The 27,578-nt window shown below is 39.4% G+C and overlaps 1 protein-coding gene across 11 annotated transcripts in view; it reads right to left on the reverse strand.

Annotated features, from left to right (window-relative positions):
- Positions 1-27,578, reverse strand: part of tenm2a (teneurin transmembrane protein 2a) — a 639,454-nt gene that overhangs the window by 364,314 nt on the left and 247,562 nt on the right. For 7 of the 11 annotated variants that reach the window (XM_062045574.1, XM_062045572.1, XM_062045573.1 and 4 more), the window contains one exon: positions 18,920-18,970. The exons of the other annotated variants lie outside the window; for them this stretch is intronic. In XM_062045574.1, coding sequence (XP_061901558.1) covers positions 18,920-18,970 — 51 coding nt within the window. The remainder of the gene's footprint in view (positions 1-18,919; positions 18,971-27,578) is intronic. 11 annotated transcript variants of the gene reach the window in all.

Here is a 27,578-nt window from a genome sequence, read left to right on the forward strand (position 1 = left end):
TGTTAGATTCACAGACACAACACATGCATGCAAGTGAGATTCACCCCTGAGACGTTTAATGTGGAAGATCAGCTTTTGCTGCGTGTCTATGAAGCCCTCTATCATCATCTTAACACATGGCCTCCGCAATGCGAGCATGTGTGTGTGTGTGTGTGTGTGTGTGTTGGAGGAGGCAATGACTGGGCAATGAGACACAGCCACAAATATAGTTCCACTCACAACTTGTGGCTTCATGTGTGGGCCTGAGAAGACAAATTAAGATTCGTTTTCAACCGCCTGATAAATGAGAGAAAGTGGTGAACATGGACACAGGTGTGTGTGGGTGTAATGGGAAGAGTGAGTAAACTCTCAATGTTCATACTCTTTCATAAGTTCTTCACACAAGCACACTCAGTGATGATTGTGAAATCATGTGGGTGTGGGGTAGGGTTGTACGGTATACCGGTATTAGTGTAGTACCGCGATACTAATGGATCTTTGAATATGACCGATGTATGATCCTGTAACGACTTGGTATCGGATTGATATTTACTGCATATTGATGCTATTGTGCTCCTATCTGTGGCGTTTTGCTATGTTTCAAACCGCCGAGGGGGCGGTCATTGGAGAGGCTGCACTTACTCCGCTCAATACGCAAAAAAATGCATACATCAAGAGGTTTTTTTCATGTAAGAAACATTTTAATAATGCATATTTCAATGTCATTAAAAAAAATTCAAAAGGACACCAAAATGTATCAATTGGATTTCTTTTAATCAGCCCCTTAAAGCAGTGGTCCCCAACCTTTTTGTAACTGCGGACCAGTCAACGCTTGAAAATTCTTCCCACGGACCGGGGGGGGGGTTATGTTTTTTTGTTTTGTTTTTTTTTGTCATAAAAAAATACAATCATGTGTGCTTACGGACTATATCCCAGCAGACTGTATTGATCTATATTGATATATAATGTAGGAACCAGAAATATTAATAACAGAAAGAAACAACCCTTTTGTGCGAATGAGTGTAAATGGGGGAGGGAAGTTTTTTGGGTTGGTGCAATAATTGTAATTCTATCTTGTGTTTTTTATGTTGATATAATAAAAAAAATAAAACCAATTTTTTATTTTATTTTTTTATTGTGCGGCGATCGATCCACGGACCGGTACCGGTTGGGGACCACTGCCTAAAAGGGGAACTGCAATTTTTTGGGAATTCTGCCTACCATTCACAATAACCATGAGAGACAAGAAGACAATTTTTATTTAAAAAAATTTTTTTTTTGCATTCTAACATACACATTGTCTCGTTTTTGGTGGCTAGCAATGCGGCTAATGGGAGCAATCTATTCTACTTCTAAATGGCTTTAAAACTGCATAAAAAAACAGTCAATAATACTTTATTTACGTTCCGTAAACTGTATAATAACAAAGCTGTAAGAACATTGCTATTGTAAGAGCAAACACTGAGGAACTATTTTTTCTAGCGTAGTATTAGCCCTAAAAGCTAAGTACGGCAAGCGATAAGCTAGCTTCTACGTCAGCACGGAATGCGTTTGAGTTTGCAATGCACAATAATGCGATAGGACACCAATCTTACTGACTGAGAAACATGAACAATCATATTACAGTATCTGTAAAGTATTAGCCCACATTTCATCTTTTGTTTGTACACAGCAAGCAAGACAGCGTATGCACTGGAGTTGTAATAACACGCATGGCGTGCTGCGTGTATCATAATCAATATTTCAAGTGTTACTCACTCAATGGACAGTTGTGCGTTTGGTCCAGCTGGCGGGGGGCGGTTTTTTTTCCAGTCTATCTGGGTAAGCAATCCATTTATTTTGAAATAGCTTGGCTTGAGTTCAACATTTTGCAGCCTCGAGTCAAGCCGAACTCACTCTCTTGGCTTCCGTCTGCTCCAAAGTCGCACCCTTCCTTCTTGCTAGCTTTTAGAAGCATTAGTTCATCATCCATATATTTAGCTTCAAAAACATACGTTTGTGAATCCTCTTTTGTCCAAAAATGGTCACCTTTGTTGTTTGTTACCAAGTCTGCCAAGATTAGAACACACTGGCATTGTTTTTGGAAATAGGAACACATTTGTTGTGGAAAATGGGAAGTGCGGTCCTATGGAAACGGAAATAAATGTGCTGAGGAAAGAAGTTCCAGCAATGCTTAAAATGACCAAAATACGGTAAATAGTGTACATATTACATATTGTTATGAATGTGTCTGTTACTACATTTTATATGAACTTAAAATGAATGTAAAACGTTGTTGGAGGGTTTTGAAGTTGTTTTAGAGGGCTTTGAAGGCTACAACGGAGACTCCCATTAGCCACATCTTCCAAGCGTTTTTTTTAATCATCTTTAAAATCCTAAAAGAAAAAAGATGTGTGTTCTTGTCTCTAATAATGATTGTGAACAATAGGCAACATTCCAAAACAAGTTCAGTTCCCCTTTAAGTCACCCAACATGCAGTATACTATTATAAAATGATGTTGCTGAACAGACAATATGTCTAATATTTTATATTTCTGACTGTCCAAAATGTTGAGACGCACACATAAGACGGAGGATTCTTATCTGTTCATCATCTGTTCACAACGAGGATGTCGTTGTGGCTTGTGCAGCCCTTTGAGACAGTCGTGATTTAGGGCTATATAAGTAAATTTTGATTCATTGATTGATCTGTTTGTGCAGCGCGAGCACTGATCCTGCAGCCGTGTGTGGAACTGTCAGTTTTGCACGTCCTTCCCATATTTGATAATTAAAACACGAAATAGTGCTTGTAAAACGTGATCATTGTTGATCAATTACATTGTGTGTGCTAAATAATTATATTTGTGTCTTCTAATCCCAGTATTGTGGTCGTTGATGATCAGCATATATGTTGTACTAATGAAGGCATAGATGCAACATAGATTGCACGACTTATTCTGCTCACTTAATAGACGCAATCCACTTTGCACATGTTTAGTTTTAGTACACGCTAACCTTAAGTAAATCAGGCCCTAGGTGCGTTAAATTGCTTCAATAGTTGGCTATAAAATTACTTAATGGTCCAATTTCTGCATGAGATGAACTACAGATTGATTAAAAAACTGTATTTGAAAATTAAAATGGTGAGGCATCAACCATTTGTGTAGAGTTGAGGTAAAATCCAAAATGTGTAGTTCCTCTTGTCGCCATGGAGACGTTACTTGTGTCAAACATAACTGCCCTGTAGGGCAATTAAAAACTGCCCTGTTCCAGCTTAGTAACCGTGTACTATAATGCATCGCCACGCTACATCAGTGCAAAACTGCAAAAACAATAATAAACATGTTGTCAGATGAATACCACTGTGGCAGCGTTTATTAAAAAAAGGATTGTTGTCCCTGTGAAGGCCAACTTTAAGATGAGTTACACCATTTTAATTGTCCAGAGGAGCTACAAGTATATATATATATATATATATATATATATATATATATATATATATATATATATATATATATATGTAAATAAAAGTATGTATTTTTGGTCAATTTTGAGTGTATGTGGTAGAGAAAAACAGTTTTACTCTGCCTCCTCATGGGCTTCCTTGCAGGCAAAAAATGAGAAAAAATAATGTTACAATAACAAAATGTCACCATGGACATGGACATGTACTGTGGCAGCAGTCAAATGAAAGATAGAAACAAAGAACTCAAGTGATCTTCACACTTCGTGCCCATCAGCAAACTCACAATTTCCATCCCTGAAATGCTTTAAAGAAGGTTGAACATGAAAAAAAAAGTGTCTTGTGGGAAAACTCAATCTATAAGCTATACAAGCACTATACAGAAAGTTTCAAACTGAAAATAAATCCACAGAACACTTTATACATGCTGCAGCTAAGCTCGTGTTTTGTCTTATTTGTGTGGCTGGGTAATGTGCTTTTGGCGGAAAGATGTGGAGCAATTTTGAAATAATGCAATATTTTTTTTAATGTTCCTTCTGGATTTATTTAATGACATTCAGAGCTGTAATAAATACACCATTAAATAGGTAAAATGGGTCTTACTTTTAATTTACAAAATAGTTTATGGGTGAAGATTCTATGCTTTTCAGTGCAGTCAGTATGATTACAGTCAAATCATAGGCTGTACATTTGTATCCGTGGCTGAATTGTGCGAGATGCAATCTCTGGGTAGCAACAGGTATTAAACATTGATTAGGTCAGACAGAGACAATGGAGCTTGGTCAAAATCAGCTTGTAAACAACAGTTTCATTGTGTTGAAAAAACACTATAAAGACCAAATCTAACACTGCGTTAACATCATTGCTTTTAGGGGGAGTGAATGTAAAGCCCCCTTGTGAATACATGTTCTGTTTATCCATCCATCCATCCATCCGTCAATTTTAGAGGGACAAGCGGTATAAACTGGATGGATTGATGGATGTCCGTCTTGGGGTGGCGAGGTGGCTGGAGCCTATCCCAGCTGCATTCGGGTATCTTCTGTTTAATTAATGTTAATTAATGTCTGTTTCAGTATTATATATGCTAATCCAAATAATTGCAGACCTGCCAACCTTGAGGACATTGTGTACGTAATTCCTTCATTGATATTTTCTACATATTTTCAATTGGATAAAAATAAAGTTGTGGTACTTGAATCTTGTGTTACCAGGCATAATTCAAACTATAAATCCCGCCGCCCACTCTGTGCACCTTAAAAGATTAAAGGATCCCTTTGTTCGTATTTTGCTGCAGACTAACGGTTACACACGTCGCTACACAGAAAATATAGGAAAATGGAACATGTCTAAAAGCAACACACCCACTTCTGTGTCCAAAGTTAATCCAAGACTGGCCGGCAATGCCCTCCGTCTTTAATACGCTGGACCAATATTTATTCGAGTTTTGGCTCTTTTTTGTTTATTTAGACATACGTCTTTTTTTTTTCTTTCTGATTTTCTCTTTTGTTTTTATTTATTTTTATTTTTTAGCACTTTATGCAGTAACAGCAAGCGCGGGTATTGCGATATTTCCAAGTGAGTGTTTGGCAGCCATGCTTTACTGCAAACAAGTGTGCACCGTGTCAGCCAATGAGGAGGCTCCTTCGTGGGCTATGCTCACCCCTCCTTTCTCTAAATCCTGTGATTGGATGTGGAGGGTTTGACCGCCAAATTATTTTGTCTTTCGGGGTTTTATTTACTAAAATACTTAATATAAGGCACAGACAGCACGCATACGTACATTTTTCATTTAAAAAATGATTACTGTTACGATATACTGTATGATGCTAATACGTTTTTTTTTTATTTAGTTAAAGAATATAACTTAGGTACCCCAGCTTTACTTTTACTTTTAAGAAAAGAAGTAGCCACAGGCCACAAATAGCCTACTGGGCTACACTTGAGACACCCCTATTTTTACAGCCCCTTATCAGAGCGAGTGTGTAACTTGATGATAACTCTGTAAGCAACCACAACTCTATATGTCTTGTTTTCTTATTCATCGCAAGCAAATTATAGTAATTAGATAAAGCAGGGCGGCTGGACCGAAACATTACACCAGTCACTTTTATTGCAAATGTTGATCCGGAAACAGAGGAAAAGGCCTTTGCGGAGGTGGGCTGTAGACCCTCTGAGTGAGTTGTATACACATGATAAATTTGTTGTACAAGCTGACAAATCACAGCCTTTACGGTCTGCGAGATTAGATGTTATTTGAGGTGCACTTTAAGCTACGAAAAGGTTTTTGTACGCTGGTGCCTTGACAAAGGAGCGTAATTGAGGCACACAAACGTAAACTGGTGAAATGCAACACAATTCTTACCTGAAGAGCAGTCTTTGCCGAGTACATAACATGTCTCTGTAATTGTTAAGTAACTAAACAGTCACAGTAAATAATTTGACGACCTGTCTTTATCCTGCTGTAAGTAAAACGTTTATTTTTTTTTTGGATGGCGAGGCACCATTTCGCATTATATACGAAGTTAGCAATTGTCTGTTTACGTATGTTGCATTATTAGAATTTGTGAAAAAAGACCTCTGTCTTTTAGCTGCTGTATGGGAGGTTTACAGTAAGGGTATTAGAGAAGAGGCCATCTTTTGATGCTAATACCTATTATAAACGCCCTTGATTGGCTTATCTCAAAGATCAACCAGGGACTTATTTACTGCATGCATTGTTATTGATTATGGTGACTTGATGCCGTCTGCCCTAAAATAGATAGCCATGACTTTGCAAAAGATCACTATGAAAAAAGGCTTGAGTACACATGGACTGACCCATTGATCAGATTTAAAGGTGATTGGGTTGTGCTATCGATTGTATCTGGCGGGACAGGCAACAAAACATTCCTTAGCAGCCTGATGTCAAGATGACCAAAAAACAGAAAAACTGAGATTTGTGTTGCCAAGGAACATATTTGCCAGTTAATGAGATGGATCCTTGTTAAAATGGTTGTATTGATGAAAGACAGGTACTTACTGTATCCGATGATTAGTCAGCTATGAGCATTAAGTGGCAAAAACAAAACCATTTTCACAATCAGGGGTTAGAGACTCCAATATGGATTTAGTTTTCTCTTCCCTCTTATCTGACTGCCTGCAAAACAAAGCCAGGCTATTAAAGTGCGTATTGAGTGGAGGCAAAATGGTTTGAAGAGAAATATTGACATCAGTGAAGCCATTTTTTACAGCTTTTTTTCCTGCTGGTTTTAAATTAGAATCCTTTTCTTTGCCTGGCATCCACGCTGTGCCCAAGCAACAATGGCGAGATCATGGATTTGCATTAATACAATTGCTGCAGGTCACTGTTTAGCTTTAGACATCTTTGATCCAGAGTAAAGATGACACTGGGGAAAGCCCAAGTTCTTTAAAAGTCTAATTCTCTTTAGCGGAGTACACATAAAGACAATTGGGCTGTTTTTGTCCCTATTTACCTCTGACAACCAAATATAGCAAACACCCGATTATCTTATTTATTATAATAATGTCTTATAAGATTGTCTTGTAGTCTAAGATGGGGTAAGAGTGAATTTGTTCCGATAATTGGCACCAAAATGGGTTGGGGCCGACAATCAGCAATATTGATGACCATAACTCTTCAGGTCTGTAGGGAAAGCCGACGCAGCCCGAGTTATTGCTTCGTGACTTGTGACGTGGCATGGAACTTAGCCAATCAAGAAGCTGAAAAAGCATTAGGGCTACTTTGTTGAGAACATACTCACCTCTTGCTTGCTCGGCTTACCTTTTGCTGCACGGGACGTCAAGTCGCATACGTTTGCAGAATCGGCACTGGCTCAAACATTTGGTAGATAAATAAGCACTCACAGCAGACTCAGCTGCACTGCCTCAAGCTAATGTCATCATGTGCAATGTCAACAGAGCAAGAATCCGCTCAAAAGTAAAATAAGGCTCCACTTTTGAAAAGGCTTTCGATCGATACTAATTTATATTGGATATGCTGTAGACATGCTATCAATAAGCACAAACAATTTTACATGGTGATTTCAACACATTCAAATGTGTAAATTAAAACTACAACTAAAACGTAAGTTAAAATCAAACAGCTGGTGTGTAGTAACTACAATACTTATGATGAGGTCATTCATCGTTGTCTTGGAGATGGGTGTGTGTGTGGCTCAATACCACCAGGTGTGTGGAATCTCATTATCAACAGGTGATGGTGGCCTATCATGACTTCAGGCTGCCACTTGGGGTCACTATATAATTGGGAGGGTTAGTCCTATATCGCTCTCTGGCATTGTGTCACAACCCACTTCCTGGTCTCCACACATCCTCTTGCTTGCGTTGAAGGTATAAAGCAGGGGTGTCAAACTCATTTTAGATCGGGGGCCACATGGCGAAACATCTACTCCCAAGTGGGTCGGACAGGTAAAATCACGGCACGATAACTTAAAAATAAAGACAACTTCAGATTGTTTTCTTTGTTTAAAAATAGAACAAGCACATTCTGAAATTGTACAAATCATAATGTTGTTGGGTTTTTTAGTATTCTAACTTTATTTGTCGTTTTTTATATTTTCTGAATAAATTATGTGATAATGTTCATCAGTCAACTCATTGGTGTTCATTTTCAATCTATCGAGATAAAAATAATGATATCAAAATCACATTTAACATCCCTGGTATATAGACTGGTCAGTGTTAGCTGTGTGGCCAAACCAGCTATTTAATTTTTTAGGCACCGTACTTGTTTGTGGAGGGTGTCCCTGTGCTGGTGCTGAGACTAGTGATGGTCAGATGGAGCCTCGTGGGGCATTAAACCACTTGAGCCAATTGGTTCAAGAATTTCTCAAAGCTTTAATGCATGCTTGAAAAAATGGTTTTGCTAGGTAAATTAACAAAGTATGTTAACATATGTGTTAAATAATATATGTGTATATTAGTGTTGTCCCGATAACAATATATACAAAATAATTTTCGGTACTTTTCTAACTAAAGGGGACCACAAAAAAATTGCGTTATTGGCTTTATTTTAACAAAAAATCTTAGGGTACATTAAACATATGTTTATTATTGCAAGTTTGTCCTTAAAGGCCTACTGAAACCCACTACTACCGACCACACAGTCTGATAGTTTATATATAAATGATGAAATCTTAACATTGCAACACATGCCAATACGGCCCGGTTAGCTTACTAAAGTTCAATTTTAAATTTCGCGCCGAAATATCCTGCTGAAAACGTTTCGGTATGATGACGCCTGTGCGTGACGTCACAGATTGTAGAGGACATTTTAGGACAGCATGGTGGCCAGCTTTAAGTTGTCTGTTTTCATCGCAAAATTCCACAGTATTCTGGACATCTGTGTTGGTGAATCTTTTGTAATTTGTTCAATGAACAATGGAGACAGCAAAGAAGAAAGCTGTAGGTGGGAAGCGGTGTATTAGCGGCCGGCTGCAGCAACACAAACACAGCCGGTGTTTCATTGTTTACATTCCCGAAAGATGACAGTCAAGCTTTACCATTGGCCTGTGGAGAACTGGGACAACAGAGACTCTTACCAGGAGGACTTTGAGTTGGATACGCAGACGCGGTACCGTGAGTACGCAGCTGCGGCTTCCAAACATTTTATCGCTTGCCCGTACGTGCGTGCCGCATGTGCATGTCACGTACGTTACTTTGGGGACTTTGGGGAAATATATGTGCTGTATGAACTTTGGGGAGGTGAACGGTACTTTGGGCTGTGGGATTGAGTGCGTTGTGCGGGTGTTTGAGTTGTATTGGCGGGTTATATGGACGGGAGGGGGGAAGTGTTTGTTATGAGGGATTAATTTGTGGCATATTAAATATAAGCGTGGTTGTGTTGTGGCTAATAGAGTATATATATGTCTTGTGTTTATTTACTGTTTTAAACATTCCCAGCTGAATATCAGGTCCCACCCGCCTCTCACAGCATCTTCCCTATCTGAATCGCTTCCACTGCCCTCTAGTCCTTCACTCTCACTTTCCTCATCCACGAATCTTTCATCCTCGCTCAAATTAATGGGGAAATCGTCGCTTTCTCGGTCCGAATCGCTCTCGCTGCTGGTGGCCATGATTGTAAACAATGTGCAGATGTAAGGAGCTCCACAACCGGTGACGTCACGCGCATATCGTCTGCTACTTCCGGTACAGGCAAGGCTTTTTTATCAGCGACCAAAAGTTGCGAACTTTATCGCCGATGTTCTCTACTAAATCCTTTCAGCAAAAATATGGCAATATCGCGAAATGATCAAGTATGACACATAGAATGGACCTGCTATCCCCGTTTAAATAGGAAAATCGCATTTCAGTAGGCCTTTAAATAAAATAGTGAACATACAAGACAACTTGTCTTTTATTAGTAAATAAGCAAACAAAGGCTCCTAATTTAGCTGCTGACATATGCAGTAACATATTGTGTCATTTATCATTCTATTATTTTGTCAACATCAACAATGCAAGGTAGTTCCACTAATCAGCGTTTTTCGGCTCACAGATGCCCCACAAAAGTTAATGTAAGTCGAAAGTTATTTCCCTTCTTCTTTCTCTCTGTTGTCAAGTATGTTGTAATACAAACATACAAGAAATAAGACATACATAAGTTGTCCTCACATACTCTAATGACAGCTGAAACTAAGAATACAAAGTTTTAGAAACGCCCCAACTGTGTTCAACCAATCAGCGTTTGACAGCACAGCCCGCCCCTCAAAGGTTTCTGCTAAAATCCCCAAAGTCACACCTCAACACCAGGAACTAAACATAGTTCCTGAAAAAACCATTCACCCATGTACAAAACCCCAAACCAGTGAAGTTGGCAGGCTGTGTAAATCGTAAATAAAATCATGAATACAATGATTTGCAAATCATTTTCATCTTATATTCAACTGAATAGACTTCAAAGACAAGATACTTAACGTTCGAACTGGAAAACGTTATTTTTTGCAAATATTAGCTCATTTGGAATGTGATGCCTGTAACATGTTTTAAAAAAGCTGTTACTAGTGGCAAAAAAGACAGAACGTTGAGGAATGCTCATCAAACACTTATTTGGAACATCTCACAAGTGAACAGGCTAATTGGGAACAGGTGGGTGCCATGATTGGGTATAAAAGCAGCTTCCATTAAATACTCAGTCATTCACAAACAAGGAGGGGGTGAGGGTCACCACTTTGTGAACAAATGTGTGAGCAAATTGTTTAAGAACAAAATTTCTTGACCAGCTATTGCAAATCATTTAGGGATTTCACCATCTACGGTCCATAATATCATCAAAAGGTCCAGATAATCTGGAGAAATCACTACACATAAACCGCAAGGCTGAAAACCAACATTGAATGCCTGTGCCCTTCGATCCCTCAGGCGGTACTGCTTCAAAAAGCGACATCAGTGTGTGAAGGATATCACCACATGGGCTCAGGAACACTTCAGAAAACCACTGTTAGTAACCACATTTTGTCCCTACATCTGTAAGTGCAAGTTAAAACTCTATTATGCAAAGCGAAAGCCATTTATCAACAACACCCAGAAACGCCACCGGCTTCGCTGGGCCCGAGCTCATCTAAGATGGACTGATGCAAAATGTAAAAGTGTTCTGTGGTCTGACGAGTCCACATTTCAAATTGTTTTTGGAAACTGTGTACGACGTGTCCTCCAGAACAAAGAGGAAAAGAACCATCCGGACTGTTATAGGCGCAAAGTCCAAAAGCCAGCATCTGTGATGGTATGGGGGTGTATTAGTGCCCAAGGCATGGGTAACTTACATATCTGTGAAGGCACCATTAATGCTGAAATGTACACACAGGTTTTGGTAGAGGGTGGCACAATACAAGCACAAAATAGTACATTGAGGAGGAGCATTTAGAGAGCAGACCAACAGCAAAGTGTGTGGAATATGACACTATCCAACCATAACTGAGTAAGTAAATTAAGCGCTTCGAACTAAACACGGCCGCAGGCTTCAGAATCATAGGAGAGCACTTTGAATGTCAACAAAGCTGGCCTTTGATCGAATATAACATGGTTTGAAATACTGCCCACCATATGGACAAATGTGCGCTTATGTTCCACATCCAGAGGACAATTTGTGAGGTAAGAGGTCACTGTGTGATCTGGCTCATCTCTAATGTGTTTGGTGTGGAAGAACTTGAGAGTCCTGACCTGGCCTCATCAAACTCATCCAAGCATGTTTTTATGGACCTTGCTTTGTGCATTGGGCCACAGTGACGCAGGAACTGAAAAGCAGTGGTACCGATTCGTCGGGCATGAAAGTAGCTATCGGCTGTCCTAAAAGTCGCTATATGACGTCATCATCTCATTTGCATAATTGATTGCAATGGACGCTGTAGGAGAGAGGACTTGTGTCATGGGAAATATATAAAGAGTGTTGAAAAAATGCTAAATATGATTACAACATTATTCTATTGAGTCGTGTTTGTCTTTAACTTGAAATAAATGTTGCTTTGCATTGTTAAATGTATAAAATTTGATCAAAAGACTGGAGGGTTGTGACATTCACGAACAAACCAAATCTACGGCTGGCTAATTTGGACGTTAGAGTGATTTATTTTACATAACAGTGAAGATACATTAACGTTTGAATTTTACTCTGTAAATCGAGGCGGAAACAGCGTGAGCTTTGCCTTTTCATTCGCAGTCTTAATGTGGAGGGGTGTGGGTCTCCTCTCTGCTCTGACTGCAGCTGGGACTGCTGCACGAGGCTACTGTCAAACTGACCGTCTGTGAGAAAGGGCTTCTCTGCAGAGTGATTTGTGCTTTCATGTCTCCAAAACAGCAGAACAAAGTTGCTAAGGGGAGTTGGATAGTCGGCAACCCTGCTGATAGGCTCTCGTTGTAGGATCAAAAATAAGGTGGGGTTCACGTGCAAAGGTCTAGCCCGGGGGTCGGCAACTCAAAACGTTGATGTGGGGGGGCGTGGCCTGCGAACCTGCAGCGAAGCGGGGTGTGCCAGGACCGACTTTGAGATCAGCAACAGGTGAGTAGATGGCCCACCTGGGTGCGTTTATCTGATCACCTGTCGCTCTGTTAATGGCAGCAGCCGGGAAGGAGTTGGGGATAGTTGGTTGGGTTGATGGTGGAGAGCGAAGACGAGCGCGAGCGAGACAGACGACACTGGAGAGAAACCATTCGTGAGCTCACTTGGTAGACAGACAACTGCTGAAAAGCACCCAAAAGACTTTGCACCTTTTATTATACCCCATGTGGCCAGCCATGGGATTGTAGTGCGCCGCCTGGAAAACCATTTCCCGGCGGTGTTTCGGCACCAGCAACTGGGTGATTTCCTCTCCTGTTTGAGTGTCACGGCTCACTCGGTATAATCTATCTCTAATAATTGAGAAGTGAGGAAATACCCGCGATGTAACCCACCTGGTCCGCCCCCCTACAGTTGAAAGAGCCATATTGGACCAACAATACAATAAACAAATCTGTCTGGAGCCGCAAAAAATTAAAAGCCTTATATACGTCTTATAATGAAGACAACACATGATGTAAGTGTCTATATTAGCTATAATAGCCTACTATCAAAATGACTATGTGTTGCAGGCTGAAGCAAATCTTCGTTGACAGAAATGTTTACATTTAATATTTATTCTACACATTTTTAACAACATTAGAAACCATTAGTAAAGTAGAGGCTACTCAGAAGGTAAGATACATGTGAGTCTTGGAAATGACTGGCTTTTAATGGCCAAATGTATAGATGTGTGTTTCCAAGTTAAAGGAAACGGCAGGCCGTCTTCTTTTAATACATTTATTACAATCTTTGGCAAGCTAGGTAATGTTTGCTGTTGTCTGGAACAACATGAAACACAAACAACTATCTGAAATGTAGCCAATGTTACATAAAGATAATGTGTCATGAGAAATGCAAATATAAATTATATACAAAGAGAATAAAAGTAAAGGATATCAAATGAGCTCAAATATACCAACAAATGAGGCATAATGATGCAATATGTACATACAGCTAGCCTAAATAGCATGTTAGCATTGATTAGCTTGCAGTCTATAAAAATGGGACCCATAACCTCCCTGCTTGGCACTCAGCAACAAAGGGTTGGAGTTGGGGGTTAAATCACCAAAATGATTCCCGGGCGCGGCGCCGCTGCTGCCCACTGCTCCCCAAGGGGATGGGACAAATGCAGAGGAAAAATTTCACCACATCTAGTGTGTGTGTGACAATCATTGGTACTTTAATCTTTAATCATGCACTGATCAAATATGCCTGATTAGCACTCCAACATGAGCATAACATCAACAAAAGCACACCTTTGTGCATTCACGCACAGCATGAAACTTTTGGTGGACAAAATGAGACAAAGAAGGAGTGGAAGATTTTACATGTTAACAAACTGTTGCGTCCCAGTCCACACTATGGTGAGTTCAAGAACCGCCAAAATTAGCAGGACAAAACGATGTTCACCAAATACTCTCATCAGTGAAGCATACAAACAAACATATTACACAGCGGGCTTTCGAAGAATTGGGAAAGTTTGTGTCATGGTTGTCCTCAAACAAAAAACATACTAATACAAAACAAATATTTTCCCCCATCTTTTTCCATTTTCAATCCTTTTTTAAAAATGCTCCAGACAGCACTAAAGAGCCGCAGGTTGCTGACCCCCGGTCTAGCCCAACCACTCATCCATGAAGTCATTGGTAAAGAGGTATATCTGAGACATTTGTCTATATAGTGTATGTCACATTTCCGGCATATTTCAAACAATCAAGGCGATGCCAGCCTCGCCTCACTACACCACACTGTGGGACACCCCACAGCGCTCGGCTCCATTTGACGAGTCAGTATGGGGCCCAGATCGATATGGATTAAAACTCTGCATGTAAGCTACTTATTGACTTCACCCCTGTGCTGTCTGAAGCAAAATGTGTTCAACCATTATGATAGATTGCTGTAATTCTAACCTTTTACAACATCGAGGTAAAGTAGAGACCAGGGGGAAAACCGGTGTGAAATCAACGGTCATTACGCTAAAAGTAAAATAAAAGAGGTCAAATCACCGCCACCCGTCGGGCAAAGCTATGCACGGCAGGGGAGCTGGAATCAGCGTCACATTCCACCTGTCATGCCTGGAAAAAAATTAAAAATAAAAAGCCCACACTTGTACAGTGCACACGGTGACAGGCCTGGCAGTATAGGGCTTTAGCCTCAAGACAGTGCTGGACTCCCCATAGAGCTCTGCAGGACTCCAGAGATTATCCAGGCGCTCACATAAAGTCACAGAATGTTAATACTCAGCCATCTTTTTTTACTGTACTGTTAAATCGCAATCTGATTCTCAATCATTCCTCCTCCTGAATGCCGCCCACCCACTCCCCTTTCTTTATCTTTTACACCCCCTTCCTCTTGCTGAAGCCTACTAAATCTTGCCCACTCCGCTTGATCCTCTTTCCATCATCTGATTTTAACTCTATCCTCTCTCTTCATCCCTATTTTCTCGGACGCTACAAGACCTCATCCTCACTCTCCCTTATGCGTCCTGTAAAGCAGCTCAGCCCACTATCAACTTTGGATTGATCCTCTCATTTCTTAGAAAACAAACACCCTTTAGTTGGTCATAATCACTCTGCAGGGGTAGGAAGCTTGGAACAAGCAGCCCAGTCTCTGTTTTTGGCTAAGTATGTGTTAAATTAGTTCTATTTTTAAAATATATAAAGGAAGACCCAGCAGAGGTTTTATAGGCATAGTTGATTATCTTTTGTTAATGATGACAGTCATGACACTGATTCTCATTCTATTTCTTTTATTTGTTTCCAGAAACGATAAAGTGACAGCTGCTTGAACTGTTCCTAATCAGAATTATATAAAAAACAACTTCCTTCTCTTTCCCTTTGATGTGTTCTCTGTTGCTTGTTTATTTACTTACCCACAAGATTTGTTGTTTTGTGAGACATGGGACCTTCTTCCAAATGTCCAAACAATAGAATGACTTTGTCAGCAGTCTTCACACGTTGCCTTTCATGAGTTGTGTTGTTGACTTACAAAGCAAATAGCAAACTTTGTACAACATCTTTCCACCATAAGCAGTCTGGTTCATCTCTGACTAAAATTTGTATAACGACATTCACAGCAACTCAACAAACTAAACAGACTGAGGCTCGATATCTGAGATTAGTGTACCACTTTTATGCATCGAAAACTATGGAAGGACATATGCAGCAACAAAATATGTTGCACTCATTACCAGTCTCCGCGGAGAACAGAGCTATGACATATGTTCCTCACATAAACATCAAATGCAGAGGCAGGACAAGACAATGTATTCCACCAGATTATTTAATAATTAATTAAATATTATCTAAAACTTAGAAACATATCTAAAAAAAAGGAACAGAACTGCATCTGTTGCAAATTATTAGCGTTGACATACAAAAGTTATGGTTTAAATGAATTATTTGTAATACACAGTACAGGCCAAACGTTTGGACACACCTTCTTATTCAATGTGTTTTCGTTATTTTCATGACTATTTACATTGTTTATTGTCACTGAAGGCATCACAACTATGAATGAACACATGTGGAGTTATGTACTCAAACAAAAAAAGGTGAAATAACTGAAAACATGTTTTTTATTCTAGTTTCTTCAAAATAGCCACCCTTTGCTCTGATTACTGCTTTGCACACTCTAGGCATTCTCTCGATGAGCTTCAAGCACACCTGTGAAGTGAAAACCATTTCAGGTGACTACCTTTTGAAGCTCATCGAGAGAACGCCAAGAGTATGCAACACAGTAATCAGAGCAAAGGGAGGCTATTTTGAAGAAACTACAATACAAGACATGTTTTCAGTTATTTCACCTTTTTTTTTTGTTAAGTACACAACTCCACATGTGTTCATTCATAGTTTTGATGCCTTCAGTGACAATCTACAATGTAAATAGTTATGAAAATAAAGAAAATGTATTGAATGGGAGAAGGTGTGTCCAAACTTTTGGCCTGTACTGGTATATTGATAAGGAGTAGGACGGCGTGGCGAAGTTGGTAGAGTGGCTGTGCCAGCAATCGGAGTGTTGCTGGTTACTGGGGTTCAATCCCCACCTTCTACCTTCCTAGTCACGTCCGTTGTGTCCTTGGGCAAGACGCTTCACCCTTTGCCTCTGATGGCTGCTGGTTAGCGCCTTGCATGGCAGCTCCCGCCATCAGTGTGTGAATGTGTGTGTGAATGGGTGAATGTGGAAATACTGTCAAAGCGCTTTGAGTACCTTGAAGGTAGAAAAGCGCTATACAAGTATAACCCGTTTATCATTTATCATTTAAATAAGATCTGGTTCTTCCTACTACTTTTCGGACACTTTGGATTGTACAAAATGTAACCACACAAAGTTCCTTAAAGGCCTACTGAAAGCCACTACTACCGACCACGCAGTCTGATAGTTTATATATCAATGATGAAATCTTAACATTGCAACACATGCCAATACGGCCGGGTTAACTTATAAAGTGCAATTTTAAATTTCCCGCCACACTTCCGGTTGAAAACGTCTATGTATGATGACGTATGCGCGTGACGTCAATGGTTGATACGGAAGTATTCGGACCCATTGAATCCAATACAAAAAGCTCTGTTTTCATCCCAAAATTCCACAGTATTCTGGACATCTGTGTCGGTGAATCTTTTGCAATTTGTTTAATGAACAATGGAGACTGCAAAGAAGAAAGCTGTAGGTGCGATCGGTGTATTAGCGGCGGGCTACAGCAACACAACTAGGAGGACTTTGAGATGGATAGCAGACGCGCTACCGTGAGTACAGCTTTGGTTTCCAAACATTTGATCGCTTGCCCGTACGTGCATGTCGCTATGTGCATGTCACGTACGTAACTTTGGGGAAATATATGTTTCTTGCCGACTCTGATGGCGGCCGGGGTGTCGTCGAAAGCTACAACGCCCGCCGCGTCCCGTAGCTAAGTTAGCTTCAATGGCATCGTTAGCAACAGCATTGTTAATCTTCGCCAAGCTGGAAATTATTAACCGTGTATTTACATGTCCATGGTTTAATAGTATTGTTGATCTTCTGTCTATCCTTCCAGTCAGGGGTTTATTTATTTTGTTTCTATCTGCATTTGAGCCCGATGCTATCACGTTAGCTCAGTAGCTAAAGAGCTTTGCCGATGTATTGTCGTCGAGATAAAAGTCACTGTGAATGTCCATTTCGCGTTCTCGACTCTCATTTTCAAGAGGATATAGTATCCGAGGTGGTTTAAAATACAAATCCGTGATCCACAATAGAAAAAGGAGAAAATGTGGAATCCAATGAACCCTTGTACCTAAGTTACGGTCAGAGCGAAAAAAGATACGTCCTGCACTGCACGCTAGTCCTTCACTCTCACTTTATTCATCCACAAATCTTTCATCCTCGCTCAAATTAATGGGGTAATCGTCGCTTTCTCGGTCCGAATTTCTCTCGCTGCATTGTAAACAATGGGAAAATGTGAGGAGTCCTTCCTCCTGTGACGTCACGCTACTTCAGGTATAGGCAAGGCTTTTTTTTATTAGCGACCAAAAGTTGCGAACTTTATCGTCGTTGTTCTCTACTAAATCCTTTCAGCAAAAATATGACAATATCGCGAAATGATCAAGTATGACACATAGAATGGATCTGCTATCCCCGTTTAAATAAAAATAATTAATTTCAGTAGGCCTTTAATGTAATGTATCATGCATGTTTGAAACAAACAAACCATACTGTATCATTCATGGATCACACACGTTGAGAGTTCTACTCTTCAGATCCTTGTTAGTTAAACAGCAAGTTGCATTTAAAATTTTAAAGAGGGTCAAATTAAATTCCCATGTATAGGTCATTATACTGTAAAACGTTTGTGTAGTTTTCGACTTTCCCTTACCAACCTTAATACCAATTTGGCAATAGTCAACCGACCAACACAACATTACCCTTAATTTGAAAATGGTCAGACATTTCAAAACCAATCATAGGGGGGAGTCATGTCCTTTGATGACTGAAGAATGTGTGTAATGTGCATTAATCATAATGCAAGGAGTTCATAAATAGAAACTTGTACAAAGAAGACATGCCTGCTTATTGGAGTATGTAAAAGCAGAATTAATTGTACCATCCTTATCGCAGTCAACAGAGCTTCCCTCAATGATACATTTGAACCAACTATAATTGCACAGTTTCGAGTGTGGCGTGGAGGTGTGAATGTTACAGCAGTTACAACAATAAGAACAATTACAATTTCCAAGAAGCCTTTTTGAACAGACTGAGGGATAATGGTATATTCACTTATCTGCGGCCCAGATAAAAGCTATTGCAGTGTGTGCAACAGCCTCTATTATCCCGGCATCAACTATATAGACTGACAGAAGGAGTCGATGACAGTTAAGGGCACAAAATCACAGGAAACACAACTACAGAAAAAAAAACAGATACTGATATGTTGAGTATTCAGCGAGAGGCTATAAAGTTTCATGACTTACTGATCACATAGTCTCCAAATGGATCCGCATCCTCCTCCTCATCTAGATAAGCTGGAGGGGAGGAATTGAGGGAGGAAAAATGAAGGAAGGAGAAAAGAAACAGAAAAAATATAATGAATGAAAGTGGGGCAAAAAATGAACCATATGGAATTACAAAAAAAAGAGTGGTAAAGGACAACTTAATTAACATGATGAACAAAATATATCATCAAGAAATGTTTGGGGGGAGATGAATATTGACTTCTCTCTCCAATTCTCGATTAGCTACTGGAAGCAAAACCATTAAACTTCATTACAAAGAGTTTTGGCATGACGCGGAAGAAAACATTATCAGTCATAACTGGCTGGAGAATTCTCATTTTCTAGTCCCACACTGTCTCCTGTCTTGTCTTACACCTGGCGATAGATTTGAGGGATTATTGAAGCCATAATCGTAGTATTAAGTTTAAAACGGATGGCGTGGCGAAGTTGGTAGAGTGGCCGTGCCAGCAATCGGACGGTTGCTGGTTACTGGGGTTCAATCCCCACCTTCTACCATCCTAGTCACGGCCGTTGTGTCCTTGGGCAAGACACTTCACCCTTGCTCCTGATGGCTGCTGGTTAGCGCCTTGCATGGCAGCTCCCGCCATCAGTGTGTGAATGTGTGTGTGAATGGGTGAATGTGGAAATACTGTCAAAGCGGTTTGAGTACCTTAAAGGTAGAAAAGCGCTATACAAGTATAACCCATTTAATTTATTTAAAAGTCTAGTGCCATTAATATACAGATTGGGATTTAAGTCTATTTTAACGTTATTTTACACACTGCCTGCTAGAAACAACAAGCAAGTGACACATGTCATAATTTTTTACATTTTTATAAGTCCACTTCAAACCTTTTCATCCCTCCATTGGAAAGTTGTGTACCATGTCCTTCCTATTGTCCCACACTTTAACATAAGTCAACATCCAAACATAGGTTTAGAAATTGTATCCCCGCCAGATGTGCCATGGTCAACAGTACAGTAAGTGGTATTTTTGCAAAGCGTGCAAAATACATTTACATTTACTGAGTGGGATCAATGAGTGCTGAGGCATGTAGAGCGTAAAAGTCACCACCATTCTGCTGACTCAATAAATTAAGAGTCCCCTAACTTTCTCCAGATTTAATTTCAGAACAAAAAGAATGGTTTCCATGGTCGAGCAGCTGTACAGGGCCAAGTACAAGGTCAAGGGGTTTGATGGAATGGTGTTAAGTCGAAGCCTAAACATGTTCTTTGTTGGATACCAGGTGGAATATTACCTTCCTACCTTCTCCCATCCCAATGGTATGGATTTGTGAAGGAGAGTTATTGCTAGGTTTTATTTCTTGGGTTGGCTAAGATCTCTTAGTTCCACCAATCAGTATGTGTCCTTGCACTAAATTAGTCCAATTTCTCAAATAGTTTGGCTCTAAATAAGCATCCTTCAACCCATGGAAACTCAATACAATCATGTTCGGTGTTTGAAAAGTTGGACTAACACACCTGGATTATGCGATTGAAAACCACTGGAGGGAACCTTTCGTATAGTGCATGCTCCAGTCAACACGGGGGATATAATCCGGAAGCAGATACCATTCGATAAAAACATAAGCAACATTTGTAATGAAGAGGAGACTGTTTATTTGCTTTACAAAGGAAAAGAACAGAACATTTAGAAGTGCATCGATGGAAGAAAAAAACAACAATACATTTATTTAAGAAGGTAGCTAAGGAAATGTAGAATACGGACTCTTGAACTAAATACAAATGAAAGTAAAAAAGAATGAGGCAGGTATAATAAATGCAAATAATAAAGTGCATACAAACCTCTTCACGCTGCATTTGTGCACTCCAAACTGATTAACAATAACTCTGTAGTCCACACAACTGGCAAGATAGTCCAGAATAGCAACCTTCATCTGAACAGTCTTTTACTTTGGATTTAAAACTCCATTAACACGCGAAGTCCCAGAGAAGGGTCAATTGACATTTTTACCTAGAAAACACACAAGAGGGTCATTTGACCCCTAGTCCCCCCTGTGGACACTCCTTTTGTTATGAAAATGTGGCTGTTAGTGGCACACGGCAGGGGGCCACTTGAGCCTGTGTGGGGGAGGGGACCTTACAGCTCAAGCTTTAGTTCTGAGGTAGGTTGTGTGTGTTTTTGCAAGGATCAACAGAATGAAGGGATCAACACTCTGACATTTATTGTTAAAAAAAATACAAAACAAAACATATTTACAAAGAATGAAAAAGCAACTGTTTTCCCAGTTTTGGTGTGGAGGGTTGTTGCAGAAGCAATTGTTATTTTTGTGTGCCAAAAATAGTTAAAAAAAAAAAAATTACAAAGAAAAAAGCATATTTACAAAGAATGAAAAACCATGTCCATGTAAACGTGACTGACATACATTTGAGCAGTCACTCACAATCCTGGCACTGCCATTGCTCCTTTCGGCATTTCCCACATGTATAATTTTTCTGTCTACCTAGACAAACTGCCCCTAACAGCCTCATTACCATAACAAAATGAGTGATTAGTGTATTCGGGAAAAGCGTCGGGCCAAATGACCCCTCTCTGGGTCTTCTAGGTAGACAGAAAAATGCTGGGACTTCTAGTGTTAATCAATCCACAAAACCTTATGAATGAACTACGAGGCATTCAAAAGTTTTGTTTCCAAGATTCTCTGTCGGAAAATTCCTTTAAAAAACTCTTTTGTCTGTCTTTCTTTGCTTTGGACCTGCATCTGGTCCGAGAACTTCTTGGTAGCAGTGTCATGTTCGTAGCGCAATCTAAGATCATTGCTTGATGTTGTCTGCTATTTAACATCAACATAGCCATTGGAGACGTAATATTTCTAATTTGTGTCAATATTACAGCGGACATCAGCTACAGCGGAGCTAAAGTGTTGATTTGTAAGGAGCCGCAGATGCCTAGTGTGAAATCATAGGTCAACCGAAAAAGCAATTCACATATTTGCGCTGAAAGGAAATAAGAACCCCCCCACCCCCAGTGTACGGGAGGTACATGGCGTATGACCAATACTTGATTTAGAGTGTGCATCTGACTGGGACTTCACACATAGGTGTGAAAATACAAAAAAACCTAACTATTTGAGAAATCAGACTAATTTAGTGCATGGCAACGTAGAGGATGTGTCATCTTACCAAGACATTTTGAACATTTATATTCTTCCTATTTTAAAGAAAAAGTGTTATAATAGTAATGATTCACTAAGACATCATTTAACACAATTAGGTGTAAAGGAACTTGAGCCCTCATCCTAACCGTGTCTAACATTTTTCTGATGAACCGGAATTCACAAATTCCAGTCATAATAAATACACAAAAAACTCCCACCACCTTGTTTGTCAACCTTTCTATTTTCCCCAGAAATCAAATTATTTGCCCTTTCCTGATATCCTTTCTATTTTCCCCAGAAATCAAATTATTTGCCCTTTCCTGGTATCATCGAGGTCACATTTTTTGCTTTCTATCTTCACTACCCTACTGCCCGTGATGCAGTTTCAGGTCTGCCAGACTTGGCCCTGGCACCACTTAGTAAACATCGGAAAAAAAATGGTGACGTGGGGGTGAGGCTTGTAACAAGCGGCCGAGTTAACCTGCCTCAAAATACATAGGACCCGGGTTCAAATCCCAGCATGGGCATGTCTTAACATGTTTTTGTATTACTATTTTGGATTTAAGAGGGCCCTCTTATGCAAAACCAACTTTTCTTATCTATTGGTACCTGCTGTTGTGTATTTGGGATCTGCATAAGTCCCAACAATTGGAAATCAAGCCGTGGAGGCATTGCAAAGATATTTATAAAATAAGCTTGCCTTCACTTCTACTTCCGCTAAACGAGCTGTTTGCAATGTGCACATTTGGGGACGTCACAAATTGGAAAAACCATCAGCAGATTATAGTGTTTTTCCACCATTGTAGTCCGTGCTGTAGTCAATAAGCTCCTTCTTTCCCCCTATCCTCTTGTTGTGGGGAAGACTGGGTTGTACATGAACACGCTGTTGCCAATTCTAATATGAAATAGCACATTGTTTTAACTTATATCTCTCAGTAGACTCGCTATGGAAGCACCAAAATCTACAACAAAGTGGGAGGGGAAAAGATGCAGTCGAAGTTAATGTTAATGTAACTGAGAGTGTACAAATGGACCCAATAAGGGTCCACTACTCTTAACTATCTGTCATTTAATAACTACCTCTAGGGGTCGCCGCATCCCACTGTATGTATTTATTTTAGTTTTCCTTTTCTTTGGCCCACCCCTAAAAGGTTATTAATTTTCCCTGCCTACAGTACAAAAAAAATCAGCATATATCTATATCTTGACAAAAGAAAAAGGACTTGTGTAGTTGGTAACGGTTATGTGCAGTAAAACTTTTCATGAACTCAACTCACCTTAATGTGTGTTCCTAAATTTGTGTTGGACATCTTACATGAATAGAGCAGTTATGATTTTGGTTTACAGATTAAACAACTAAAAACTAAGGTTTTGGGCATTGTTTTGTCTAAACAAATACATTTGTCTAAATATGACTAAAGACACGCATTATTGTGGGTTTCCTGCACATCATCTTCATTACTAAAGGAGAAATGTAATCTGCGGAAGGGGAATTTGTCTGCCATTCTCAAGTATGTTATTTTATTTATTTATTTTGAGTCGTCAGCTTGAAGCGTCCCTCTCTCTCCGACCTCCCTCATTGTCATGTGACAATAAGTGTGTAACTGTTATGATTTTGTTTACTAATTTTGATGACCTGCCTTATCTTGCCTCTGATTGGCCAGTCCGTGATGCATTGCCCTAACCTTAGCCAATTGTGACTCATCGTACAAACACCAACCAATCATCATGGATTTTCTCTGTGTGTATGGATGTTCTCATTCAATCAGGTCATTGTATTTTCTCCGTATTTTTTTGGGCCTGGATTTACAGTCCATTCTCTTTCTTTAAAGCTTGTAGCTTTGATGTAAGCTACTCAGCTACATGGGTCTAAATGTAGCTATACTACAGGAAAAGCTACTCGTTAAAAAAGTACTGGAAAAATTAGTTAAGCTACGTAGCTGAGCTACTTTAACTTAACTTTAACTTACATGTAACTTTTGTTACTGCCCACGACTGCTAACTCTATACTATTTTTTCTTATTTTCCCAGGAAATTTGCATATTTTGAAATGCAAATGTTGACAAGATCACAAAATAGCGGTAATGATGTGTAGTACGAATACAAAAGTCGCAGATGCCCCCCACCAAAAAATTAAAAAAAAATCAAATTTTGTTTCTTAAACAAGGTTAGCTCATTATTGGCCCTAATGAGGACAAGCTGGACAGAAAATGGATGGACAAATTCATCTTTTGACAAATAGGTAATTTCCAATGAAAAAAATTCACCACATACAAATTCAAAGGATAAAGATAATATGAGCGTAATTTTGAGTAACACTATATCATGAACAAGTAGTTCCTTCTGAAATGTTCTAACAGCTCCACATGTACTTTGCAACTACAACCTTGCCTGAGGCTCATTGATACATCATTTAGATCAGTACTCTTGGACAGGGCTACTCAGGGTAAAGTGTGGCTAATTTGTTGCACAGATGGACAGAGACTAGTTCCAAGGTCTGTGTGCATGTAAGATAGTTTCATCCCCTTTGTGTAGCATGTAAGCCAGGGTTGGGCAATTAATTTTTACCGGGGGCCGCATGAGCAACCTGAGCACTGCTGGAGGGCCACATCAACAATATTTCAATTCAATTTTGCTGAATATTATTTTTGATATATACCGTAAGATAAATAATAATAATAATAATAATAATAATAATAATAATAATAATTAATAATAATAGTAATACTTCAACATAGTGTGTGTAACAGCATTCCATGACTAATATAAATAAATTAACATTAATTATAAATTACAGTAAAATAAGCACACGTATGACTTAGGAGTCATAGTGTAACCATGTGTGGTGTTTGAGTTGTCCGACTTTTTGTGTGGCCATAAACGCACCAGTGGTTTAGTGCTATGCGTGTTGGTGACAGATGACAAGTTGGTTTTGGCCTGGTTTGTACGGCAGAAAATGACTAGTTTTTCGAGATAGAATTGTTTTACTCATGTTTTTGGTGTGGTTATGTCTGAATATAAACAGTTTTGCTCAATAAAGTGATCGATATAATTCCTGTCCTCGAAGCATCTCGATAGACGTTACAATAATTGAACGGTGTTCAATTGAACGGTGTTGACGAACACCGTTAGGGCCGCTTGTTGTCACTGTCACTCAGAGTTGCATTGCAAAATTACATAAAATAAATATGTTTATTTTGTTTAGAATTCAGATGGGATTTGATTTGGTGCGCGGCATATATTTGCTGCGCGCAGCAGACGCTTGAGCAGTGCGCAATTGCGCAGGTACGCACCTTAGAGCAGTGGTTCTCAAACTTTTTTTGTCATCCCCACTTTGGACAAGGGGGAGTTTTCAAGCCCCACCTGCCCCCATCGCCCCAACAGAACGCTAATGCCAAGCTTAACATTTTCAAATTTATCGAACATCAAGTAACATCAAGTTTTATACATTCAAACTCAATAACATACAATAAAATCAAGTTCAATAATAAATAAAATAACTGTGCAGCTGTGGTATAACTTGCATCAAGTTCAATATCAAATAAAATAACTTGCATCAATTCAATAATAAATAAAACAAAAGTGTTATAACTTGCATCACGTTCAATAATAAATAAAAAAAAGTGTTATAACTTGCATCAAGTTTAATAATAAATAAAAAAAGTGTTATAACTTGCATCAAGTTCAATAATAAATCAAATAAAAGTGTTATAACTTGCATCAAGTTCAATAATAAATCAAATAACTTGCATCAAGTTCAATAATAAATAAAACAAAAGTGTTATAACTTGCATCAAGTTCAATAATAAATAAAACAAAAGTGTTATAACTTGCATCAAGTTCAATAATAAATCAAAAAAAGTGTTATAACTTGCATCAAGTTCAATAATAAATCAAATAAAAGTATTATAACTTGCATCAAGTTCAATAATAAATAAAACAAAAGTGTTATAACTTGCATCAAGTTCAATAATACATCAAAACAAGTGTTATAACTTGCATCAAGTTCAATAATAAATCAAATAAAAGTGTTATAACTTGCATCAAGTTCAATAATAAATCAAATAACTTGCATCAAGTTCAATAATGAATGAAAATAAAAGTGCCACTTTGCAATCTTTGCCAAAAAAAGGACAGGGCAAGTGAACATGAGTTTTACAGTACTTCAGCATTAGTGGCTGCAATGAGCCTGTTTTGCACTGCACAGCTTTTCAAATCGGGGTTGCAGGCTTGACACTGCCACTGTTAAAACCTCATTGAATTCGGGGCTGAGCTGCCTTGATGCGAGTGTTTCCCGGTGAATGACACATTGTGTCCAATGCGCATTTGGCGCAACCCTCTTTATTAGAGCCCGCAGCCCGTTTCTTGACTTTGCCATGCGCGCCATCAGAGCAAAAGCCCACACAGTTTTCCCATTTAAGGTCGTGTTCTTTGAGGAAACTGTCCATTATCTTGAACAGCTCATCAGCAGTGGCTCTATTTTTTATGTATTTGCAAAACAGCAAATCCTCGCACAGTGACTCGCCATTCACAAAGCTTCCGCTTAGCCCCGCCCCATTAGTTACTGTTGCTGTCTGTCAAACTTTCGCTCCTACCTAGAAATGTAAAGCATACAGGAAAAATAAGTAATTTACATTTATCTATATAGCGAATTTCACAGACAGAATCACAAAGTGATTTCCAGTGTGTATAGAAAATGAAAGCATAGTAAAAAAAGAATATAATAATAAAAAAATAAAAAAAATCAAAGTGAAATTTCCTCCCGTTCCTTGCGCCCCACCTGTCATGTCTCTATTCCCCACCAGTGGGGCGCGCCCCACACTTTGAGAAACGCTGCCTTAGAGGGAACGTTGCATGGCAGTCCATGTCTTGTTGGAAACAGGCCATTCTTCATCAACTTTTCTCTTTTTAGCATCTCGGGTGTAAACCGTGCATCACTCGTCGCTGCATGTGCACCTTCACTCGCAGGTTACACACGGACACACGCCCATAAATAATCCTTTTCAAAATAAAAGCAGCACAGTTGTATTGCGCGCACGACATAGATGTTTTTTCAACTTTATTTTGTATCACTCACAATCACGCACACGCATACGTCCACACGGAAGTAATACAAATAACGATTTTCAAAACAAAAGCAGCACCGTTGTATTGCACACTCGACATAGATACTTTTAAAAATGTATTTTGTAATTTATAATTGGCCTCACGCGGGCCGGACAGGGACGCACAAAGGGCCGGATGCGGCCCGCGGGCCGCAGAATGCCCAGGTCTGATGTAAGCAGTGCATCTAAGCCTCGTGCTCAGACTGGTCATTTTGGATTCTAATGGCAGATTTTCAAGCCTTGACTACACGGACAGACCGACGATTGCTCGCCTTTTGCAGCACACGTAATAGCACTTGTTGCATGTACGAATAAAAGTCGAAACCATTTGGTGAAATAGAGACACACAGACTTATAAACGCATCCACACACAGGCGGGTGTGTATTCGTATAAGCTGGCTGTCAGTGCTGCTT

This window comes from Entelurus aequoreus, linkage group LG04, assembly GCF_033978785.1.
Source record: "Entelurus aequoreus isolate RoL-2023_Sb linkage group LG04, RoL_Eaeq_v1.1, whole genome shotgun sequence".
Taxonomy (NCBI): Eukaryota; Metazoa; Chordata; class Actinopteri; order Syngnathiformes; family Syngnathidae; genus Entelurus; species Entelurus aequoreus.